The sequence below is a fragment of the Amblyomma maculatum genome, chromosome 4 (assembly GCF_055883805.1).
Source record: "Amblyomma maculatum isolate TAMU_Amacu chromosome 4, ASM5588380v1, whole genome shotgun sequence".
Taxonomy (NCBI): Eukaryota; Metazoa; Arthropoda; class Arachnida; order Ixodida; family Ixodidae; genus Amblyomma; species Amblyomma maculatum.
In genome coordinates, this window is record NC_139347.1 from 130,117,408 (window position 1) to 130,127,049 (window position 9,642).

Genomic DNA, 9,642 nt, shown 5'->3' on the forward strand with positions numbered 1-9,642 from the left:
CCCCTAACTCCGTACGGTATCAGATTCCTACCAGTGCAGAACGATGATGCACCTTATGATTTAATTATGCTTCTTGGCCTCCATAGTTTGTGGAAAACACGAATGCAGGTGCGTCACGCAGATATAAATACACGATCTGCGCGTGAAAACTTCATTGAAAGTGCGGTGTATATACGCGAATCTTTCAGGATGCAGCAGGATCCACCACAATGGCAATGTCTATTTGATGAGATGGTGAACCTGAAAAGATTTTAGCCGCGTACGCGTTAGCTCAAGTGTAGTTGACGTGTTTTATCATGTGTATTTTGTTTTTGTGTTTCACGGCAATAAAGAAAAAAAAAAGCTCGAATCTCACCGGTGCCTTTTTACTTTCATTTTTTTTCCTGCCCCATCGTTCGTTAACTGCATTCATCGCCTCGACGGCTCGTAGAAACTTGATGTTTCTAGCTGTTTCCGTCGGCGCCGTGGCTTAGTTGGTTAAAGCGCCTGTTTAGTAAACAGGAGATCGTGAGTTCGAATCTCACCGGTGTCTTTTTACTTTCATTTTTCTTTCCTGCCCCATCGTTCGTTAACTGCATTCATCGCCTCGACGGCTCGTAGAAACTTGATGTTTCTAGCTGTTTCCGTCGGCGCCGTGGCTTAGTTGGTTAAAGCGCCTGTCTAGTAAACAGGAGATCGTGAGTTGGAATCTCACCGGTGCCTTTTTACTTTCATTTTTCTTTCCTGCCCCATCGTTCGTTAACTGCATTCATCGCCTCGACGGCTCGTAGAAACTTGCTGTTTCTAGCTGTTTCCGTCGGCGCCGTGGCTTAGTTGGTTAAAGCGTCTGTCTAGTAAAGAGGTGATCGTGAGTTGGAATCTCACCGGTGCCTTTTTACTTTCATTTTTCTTTCCTGCCCCATCGTTCGTTAACTGCATTCATCGCCTCGACGGCTCGTAGAAACTTGATGTTTCTAGCTGTTTCCGTCGGCGCCATGGCTTAGTTGGTTAAAGCGCCTGTTTAGTAAACAGGAGATCGTGAGTTCGAATCTCACCGGTGTCTTTTACTTTCAGTTTTCTTTCCTGCCCAATCGTTCGTTGACTGCATTCATCGCCTCGACGGCTCGTAGAAACTTGATGTTTCTAGCTGTTTCCGTCGGCGCCGTGGCTTAGTCATTCTGCTTCCGGCCACGCCAGTGAACGGACGCAGGATGCAGGGCTCCTCAGGAGCGGCTTCAGCGGCCATGTCAGGCCGCGGTAACAGAACTGCTGAACAGGATAGTACTTATCAAGTTGTTTTGCCTGCACTGCCAACAGGTCGGTTTGTTTTGAATACCGTTTTTTTTGCATGCCGATATCAGGGCCCGCCCTTACCGGGTGCAAGATTTCCGCGACGCTTTGGCACAGCATTCGCTGATCCCCGATGTTGTTGCGATGGGGGCGTATCGGATAAGCCACGTCTGGGCCGTCACTCTCAAAGATACTGAAGCGGTGAACAAGCTTGTTAGTGTAGGCGAGTTGTGTGTGAAAAACGGTCGCTGCTTGGTAATTGACCCGGCGAACCAGAATGTGCGGCTGAAACTTCACTGGCTGCTACACAACGTGCCAGACGAGGATGTCCGTGCTGCCTTTGCGCCGTACGGAAAGGTATCCGAAGTTACACGGGAGCGCTGGCGAGTTAAAGGTATGTTAGAAAAGGGCTCAACTACTAGACACGTCACGCTGAAGCTGAAAGCTGGCATGAAGCTCGACGACCTGCCGCATCAGCTGAATGTTAGCGGTGAGCTGGCGCTCGTTATTGTGCCAGGCAGACCCCCGCTGTGCCTACGCTGCCGGAGTACGGGTCACATCCGCAAAGAGTGCCGGGTTCCTCGCTGCGGAACCTGTCGACGGTTCGGGCATGAAGAGAGCCAGTGTGCTCGTACCTACGCTAGCATTGCCGGACCTGGGAGCAGCGAAGACTCGTCGGAGTTAATAATGGACGAGGTGGATGCGGAGGAGGCTGCTGACATTAGAGGTCAGTCAACAAAACAGGACGCGCCTTCCATGACTGTTTTAACAAAGCATAAGGTGACGGTGCCCAGTCAAGAGAGTGAAACTCGGCAAGCCTTGCAAGATCCGTCACAGGACCATGAAGGCGAGTCAAAGGAAGCATCAGAAGATGTAATCAATTTTTCTGACGCTGAGGAGCATCTCAGCACTGAGCCTTCCTTTACTGATGCCATGGAGGTTGGGCCGGAGACAGCAGCCTTTATTGCCGCGAAACGTCCACACGAGGAAAGCGTCGAGGGGACTCAGCTGCCAGGTGGTGTTTGTGGTGAGCCGCCGCCGAAAACTTCGGGCATCCGAAGAGCAACGTTAAGACCGAAGCCGAACTTCTCGGCCGACACGCGGCAGGCGGGGAAACCGCCTCCGTAGTTTTGTGGTGTCCTGAACGATTTGTGGGTCGGCTGCCTACCGACCAGCATCAGGAACATTCTGCAACCAAGCGGGGCGTGTGTGAGCAAAAATGACAGACGGTGCTTGGACTTCGTTTGTATGCAGCCCGATGTTCCGCTGGGAGGACAATACATGCACACATATGCCACTGTTCTTCAGAAGCGGAGGCCACGCAATCATGAAGGTAGGCACCATGCGGGTACGGACGTCTCTCGCTAATACATGACTCTCAAGCTTAATTCGCCGTTACACGTAGCTACTTTGAATGTCAGAGGGCTGGGAGCGAGAAGGCGACAATGCCAGCTCATCGCCTCTTTTTAGATAATGATATAGATGTAGCAGCTGTGCAAGAGTCAAAGATTGAGAGCCAAGAAAGCACTGACCGTATGGTGGCTTTTTTTCAAACAAACTTTTATGTGTGTGTATGCCATTCTGTTGGTGTATCGGGTGGATGCCTTTTATTTATACGTAACACGCTGGGAGTAAGCGTAGAGTCCGTTTTTGCCTGTCCAAGTGGTCGGCTTTTGGTTACTGAATTTACCTACTGTAATTTATGCTGGCGTGTGTTGTGTTTGTATGCTCCCAATTCAGAACGCGAACGTGAAGTGTTTTTTGAGTCTATTGAATCGTGGTTGAAGGTCGACAAAATCTTGCTTGTACTTGGTGACTACAACTGTGTGTGCTCAGCTGTGGACCGAGCGGCGAAGTGTAAACCTCGAAGAGACAGAAGCTCCGAGCAGTTGAATGGACTTGTGCATGAATACGGCCTTGAGAATGTTGGTAGTGTGTTCTCCACTGGAAACCAACCAGAGTTCACGCACTTTCAGCGAGACAGCCATGCTCGATTGGACAGGGTGTATGCCTCGGTTGATCTTGTTTCTCTATGTACTGCATATGAGGTCAAACCTGTGTCTTTCAGCGATCATTGTCTCGTGAGTGCAGTGTTCGGTAGGGCAGGAAAGAAATCGCGCTTTAACTGGCACCTATGGAAACTGAATGCCAAACTTCTCGCCGATGAAGAGTTCCTTACGGAAGTTAAGACCGAGTTTGAAAGTCGTCTGACTATGCGACCAGTAAGTTTTGCAGCGGAATGGGACAGCTTTAAAGAATGGGTCAAATTGAAATCCATAGAAAAGAGCGGTAAGGTGCGGCATAAAGAGAAAGAAAAAGAACTGAATGAACAACTCCAGTTTCTTTTGAGCATGGAAAGTTCAGTGCCAGGGCATTTCGCCAGTAAAATACGAGAGATAAAAAGTGAGTTGGAAACAATCGACAGTGAAAGATACACAGCGGCTGTTATACGTGCAAGGGCTGAAAAACTTTGGGCTGGAGAAGTACCGACAAAACGAGCGCTAGCAGACGAGAAAAGATACGCCTGCCAGAAAGAAATAAGGAGTATAAGATATGCCGGCCATATCACTGAAGATGCTAAAGATATTCAGCGTGCGGTAACAGAGCACTTCGAAGAACTGCTTAGCGCTAAGCTTGAGACTGTAGGCGGCTTTCGAACAGATTTTCTAAGACTGATGCCTGCACTGGATGACGAAAGCAAAGCGCGCCTAGAAACACCGGTAACGTTGCAGGAGATACTATCTGCAATAGATGACCTGACACCTGGGAAGGCCCCTGGGCCGGATGGTCTAAGCGCCGCATTCTTTAAAACCTTTGAGCAGTATGCGGCTCAGTTTATGCTCTGTGTAATCACTGAAGCTTATGAACGTAATACTGTTCCATTGTCTTTCTCTACATCGCACATTGTTCTAATACCCAAGACAGATGATCCGGAGAAACGACAGTTGGTGGGGTCATATCGACCGATAAGCCTCACCAATGTTGACTATAAGGTGTACATGAAGGTTTTAGCAAAAAGACTGCAAAGTGTAATAAAAACATTGGTTGGGCCTCATCAAACGTGCGGCATCAAGGGTCGATCCATTGCCACGAATATACATGTCGCAAGAACCGTATTAGAATGCGTTGATACACTCGGTGGTCAGATAGCCATGATGCAATTAGATTTGGCGAAAGCCTTTGACAGTGTTTCTCACGAAAATCTTTTTTCCATTTTGGAGCATTCTAACCTTGGTGACGTCATAGTGGAGGGTGTTAAAATGGCTTATGCGAACTGCACGACCCGTATTATTGTGAATGGTGAACTGACTGACAGCATCGCAGTATGGTCATCAGTAAGGCAGAGCTGCCCGCTCTCACCCCTGCTTTTTGCACTGTATTTAGAGCCACTTTGCTTGGCTATCATTGATAGCGATCGCATTTTAGGTTTCAAGCTGCAATCAGCACACGTGAAAATGCTAGCATACGCTGATGACATTGCAATCTTTTGTGCAACTAGAAAGAGCATCTGTGAAGTCACTGGTGTCGTCCAAACATTTTGTGATCAAACCGGATGCAAGATCAATTGGGAGAAAAGCTCTGGGTTTTGGCATGGTGATTGGGACGTGACACCTGATTTCTTCTGTAAGCTGCGATGGTCTGCTCTCCCAACACGATATCTAGGCGTGCCTTTAGAATGTTATCAAGATCCCAACGTGCACTGGGTGGAAGAAACATCCAGAGTGAAAGAAAAAGCGGATGCGTGGCAAGGAAGGCAACTGTCAATGTTTTCGCGCGCTTCTATTTGCAATGTTTTTCTTATTTCGAGACTGTGGTACCTCATAAATGTGTTGTGTATCTCACGAACCTCAATTCAGAAAATGCACCGCGTTTTTGCTGTTTTTATTTGGGCATCCACATGGGAAAAAACCGCCCGGACGAATTTGTTTATTTCTGTTAAAAGGGGCGGGCTTGGCCTTGCACATCTGTTCTTGCGTCAGGTGGTCTCGCGATTTATATTCCTCCGTGATCAAAAAGATACCTTTCTAAGAACTGTGATGCAAGTGCGATTGCAGAGGCTGCTCCCTGAATGGATTGTGTCATGTGAAAACATGCCTGGTACTGTGACTGGCTACCTGCGCGAGGTTGTTTTTTCGTGCAAGTTGCTAGAAGTGCGGTTTTCTTTTGATTATCTTTGCGATGTTCCCAAAAAAAAAGCTGTATAAAGATCTCATTGACGTGATGCTACCGGTGCCTTTTTACCGGGCACTACAATGTATAGGCCCAGGGCAGGACGTTTTGAAAAGAGTTAAGAAGATGCCCGTGAGGCCATCAGCTAAAACGTTCCTTTTCAAACTGCACTCCAATACGCTCCCTGTTAAAACCTGGCTGAATGAAAAAGGTATCTTCGTCCCATGGACAACAAATTGCCTGTTGTGCAAAAAGCCGGAAACAATTGAACACGTTTTCTTACAGTGTTGGGATGCTGTCTTCCTATGGGACGTCCTCCAAAGGACAATTAAAAAGGAACTTCCATTATCTCCTTACGGTATAAGATTCCTACCAGTGCAGACCGATGATGCACCTTATGATTTAATTATGCTTCTTGGCCTCCATAGTTTGTGGAAAACACGAATGCAGGTGCGTCATGCAGATATAGATACACGATCTGCGCGTGAAAACTTTATTGAAAATGCTGTGTATATACGCGAAACTTTCAGGATGCAGCAGGATCCGCCACAATGGCATTCTCTGTTTGATGAGTTGGTGAACATGAAAAGATTTTAGCCGCGTACGCGTTAGCTCAAGTGTAGTTGACGTGTTTTATCATGTGTATTTTCTTTTGTGTTTCACGGCAATAAAGAAAAAAAAAAGCCGTGGCTTAGTTGGTTAAAGCGCCTGTCTAGTAAACAGGAGATTGTGAGTTCGAATCTCACCGGTGCCTTTTTACTTTCATTTTTCTTTCCTGCCCCATCGTTCGTTAACTGCATTCATCGCCTCGACGGCTCGTAGAAACTCGCTGTTTCTAGCTGTTTCCGTCGGCGCCGTGGCTTAGTTGGAGAAAGTGCACTTCCGGCTTCGCTAGCGAGCGGACGTGTGCGAAATGAGCTCCGTCGGAGCGGCTTCAGCGGCCCAGGAGGGCCGCGGTAACAGGTTTTTTGCCGCTGTTTCTTCAGCAGGGTGTGATTACCAGGTAGTTTTACCGAGTTTGTCTACAGGGCGTTTTGTTGTGAAAACAGTTTTTTTGCACTGTGATATCAGGGCCCGCCCTTACCAGGTGGAAGATTTCCGCGATGCGCTCGAGGAATTATCGCTCCTACCGGAAGGCATCGCCATCGGAGCCTACAGGATGAGGCATGTGTGGGCGGTTACCTTCAAGGATGAAGACGCCGTGAAGAAAATTGTCAGTTCTGGTGAGCAGGTAGTGAAAAAGTGTCGGTGTCTTGTTATCGACCCAGCTAACCAGAATGTACAGTGGTGAGCAGCCTTGTCTAGAGCGCGCCGACGGGGCTCTGCGGAGCAGGTCAGCGACATCTAGCGTTAGGCTCTGGGTTTGAGCTATGCGTCCTATGCGCATGCGCGGCAAACCAGAAGGATGCCTGCTCATCACTTCCTCATCCAGCTCTGCCTTGCGAGTACCTTTCTTGCCGCTAGGGTCGCATTGCCTGCATTTGTGATAGGGTGCCTCGATTCGCGCCTGCTCTCCGCATCGAGGCACCCTAATTGGTGAGGTTGTGACGGTCGCCAGAGCGTCGCGATGACACAGTGTTTCTCGAGTGCGACGAGACGACCAAGCAAGCAAGCACGACTGATAGCGAATTAATGCGCGTTCCTGCATACGCACCACTCATCGCCCCTGTACTCTATTGTGGAGGCATTCAACTTCCTATATCTGTAAAGGTGCCAAATGCTGTGTCTTTTATAGCTTATAACCCGGCCCAAAAACACGCCATCAAACGAGACGCCTGCAACCCATGGTGTGTGGTCGTAACCTTATACGAACAGGACGAAAACAGACACCAAACAACCAACTAGGCCCGATTCTCGCACTATTTGCTATGGTGTTTGAAAGCGCGATCATCCGCTATCACTCGCAATTGATTTTGAACCGAGCGATCACCCGATATCACATTCCACTTGCTTAGCCGATTCGTGATTCGCACGAAACGCGTTGGTTTGCAGGACACTGTTACATATCATTAAGCGCGTACCTGGCGGCATGAAGCGCAATCATTGAATGAAAATGAGGCCGGTAACCCACGACCATACACTGCTTAATTTTGGCCGCGCATGCGCGATGGACGCATAACTCAAACCCACAGCCTAACGTTAGATGGCGTTGATTTGCTCTGCGGAGCACTGTCGGCGCGCTCTAGACAAGGCTGCTCACGACTGTACGCCTGAAAGTACACTGGCTTTTACACAGTGTACCGGACGAAGACGTAAAGCTCGCCTTTGCGGCATATGGCAAGGTCACCGATGTCGCCCGCGAGCGGTGGCGCGTGCAGGGCATGGTGGACAAAGGGTCTACTACACGGCATATGACCCTGAATCTGAAGCCAGGTGTAAAGCTCGACGACATCCTCCACCAGGTGAGCGTCGCCGGCGAGCTGGCCCTTGTGGTCGTGCCAGGGAGAGCTCCGCTCTGCCTACGCTGCCGCGGCACCGGCCACATTCGCCGAGAGTGCCGTATACCAAGGTGTGGTGCCTGTCGACGGTTCGGTCACGAGGAGGGCCAGTGCGAGCGGACCTACGCAAAAGTGACAGGGCCCGAGAACGCTCAGGACGCATCCGCCTTGTTCATGGACGAGGCGGATATGGAAGAGGCATCTTCCGCTGCGACTGAGAACGCTGCAGGTGAGAGGGAGACTGCCTTGGGGGTGCCGCCTCAGGAGAAAACCGTGGTTGAGGCGGATGTCACCACACGTGGACCAGCGCCTCACCAGGACGTCAGGCCCAAGTCGCAGGGCGAGGCGAAATCTTCAGTCGACACTGAAGCTCCTTGCATTCCTCCAGACTCTGAGGGCATGGACATTCTTCCCGGTGCGGCTACCTTGGTGGCCGGAAAACGCCCCCACGGCGCCGTTGACAGCGGGACGCTTCAACAGGACCACAGCGGATTAGACAGACCGCCGCCCAAAAGTCCAGGTTTGAGGCGGTCTACCCTGAAGCCGCGGCCGAACATTTCGGTCGATTCAAGGCAGGCGGGGAAACCGCCTCCATAGTTTGTTGTGCAAAGTGTCATTTTGGGCTAAGGGTATTGGGGTGTGGCGCGAGGGCAGACACCATTTTATAAGGCGTTTTTTTTTTCTTTTGGATATGGCTATCACATTAAGTGAAGCACTGCGTGTAGCATCTATTAACGTGAGAGGCCTTAGAGGAAGAAGGCGACAGTGTCAGCTCAGTCGCCTTCTTCTAGATAACGACCTACATGTAGTCGCCGTGCAAGAATCGAAAATTGAGACAAGTTGCTACAGACCGAATGCCGTCCGCTTTCCGTACGAATTTTGATGCATGTGTCTGCCATTCTGTAGGTGCCTCTGGTGGTTGTGTACTTTTTCTTCGCAATAATCTTGGTATTATGGTACAGTCGATTTTCTCGTGTCAAAGCGGCCGTCTCCTTGTCGTTGATTTTTTGCGCTGCGGCCTTGATTTCCGAGTATTTGTGTGTATGCACCAAACGCAGAGACTGAGCGAAAATTATTTTTTGAAGGATTGGAGTCATATTTAAACCGTGACAAAGTGATAATCCTACTGGGCGATTTCAATTGCGTTTGCCAAGCTTCAGATCGCGCCAGTAAGTCAATTGTACGTGATACAAGTGCTGATGTTTTGAATGAAATCGTCCATGGCCATTATTTTGAAGATATTGGAAGTTTATTTACAAATGGCACCTATACGCAGTATACCCATTTTCAGGGCAACAGCCATGCTCGATTAGACAGATTGTATGTCGCAGCTGAACTTGTACCACTTTGCACCTTGTACGAAGTTAGACCTGTGGCTTTCAGTGATCGTGCCTTAGTGATTGCAACCTTTGGAAGAAAACAAAGCAAGAATCGGTTTAATTGGCATTTATGGAAACATAATAATACGTTGTTGGAGGACGAGAGCTTTTTTAACGAAACAGACCAATAATTAAATATATCACTTACAGCGAAAATGTTGAGCTTCGCTGTAAAATGGGAGGATTTTAAACAGGGGGTGAAAATGAGAGCGATAGAAAAAAGCACGAAATTAAGATACGCAGAGAAGCAAAAAGAAGCAGAGCTTCGTAAACAGCTCGAATTTCTGACGTGTGTAGAAAACGCCCAACCAGGCGCATGCTTTAATGAGATCAGGGGTGTCAAAGCCCAACTTGAAAAAATGGACACAGATAAGTATAGTACGGCA

At 48.9% G+C, this 9,642-nt stretch overlaps 1 protein-coding gene and 3 non-coding genes across 4 annotated transcripts; all 4 read left to right on the forward strand.

Annotated features, from left to right (window-relative positions):
* The first annotated feature begins 458 nt into the window (after positions 1–458).
* TRNAT-AGU (transfer RNA threonine (anticodon AGU)) lies at positions 459–532 on the forward strand. The gene has a single exon. It is a non-coding gene; the product is annotated as a tRNA-Thr (tRNA).
* A 96-nt stretch (positions 533–628) lies between these two features.
* TRNAT-AGU (transfer RNA threonine (anticodon AGU)) lies at positions 629–702 on the forward strand. The gene has a single exon. It is a non-coding gene; the product is annotated as a tRNA-Thr (tRNA).
* A 266-nt stretch (positions 703–968) lies between these two features.
* Positions 969–1,042, forward strand: TRNAT-AGU (transfer RNA threonine (anticodon AGU)). The gene has a single exon. It is a non-coding gene; the product is annotated as a tRNA-Thr (tRNA).
* Positions 1,043–6,336: 5,294 nt separating this feature from the next.
* Positions 6,337–8,645, forward strand: LOC146192558 (uncharacterized). The gene is made up of 2 exons (XM_084600058.1): positions 6,337–6,718; positions 7,626–8,645. Exons 1-2 carry the CDS (start codon positions 6,353–6,355, stop codon positions 8,472–8,474), a joined length of 1,215 nt encoding a protein of 404 aa, XP_084456184.1. The 5' UTR covers positions 6,337–6,352; the 3' UTR covers positions 8,475–8,645.
* Positions 8,646–9,642: the final 997 nt, after the last annotated feature.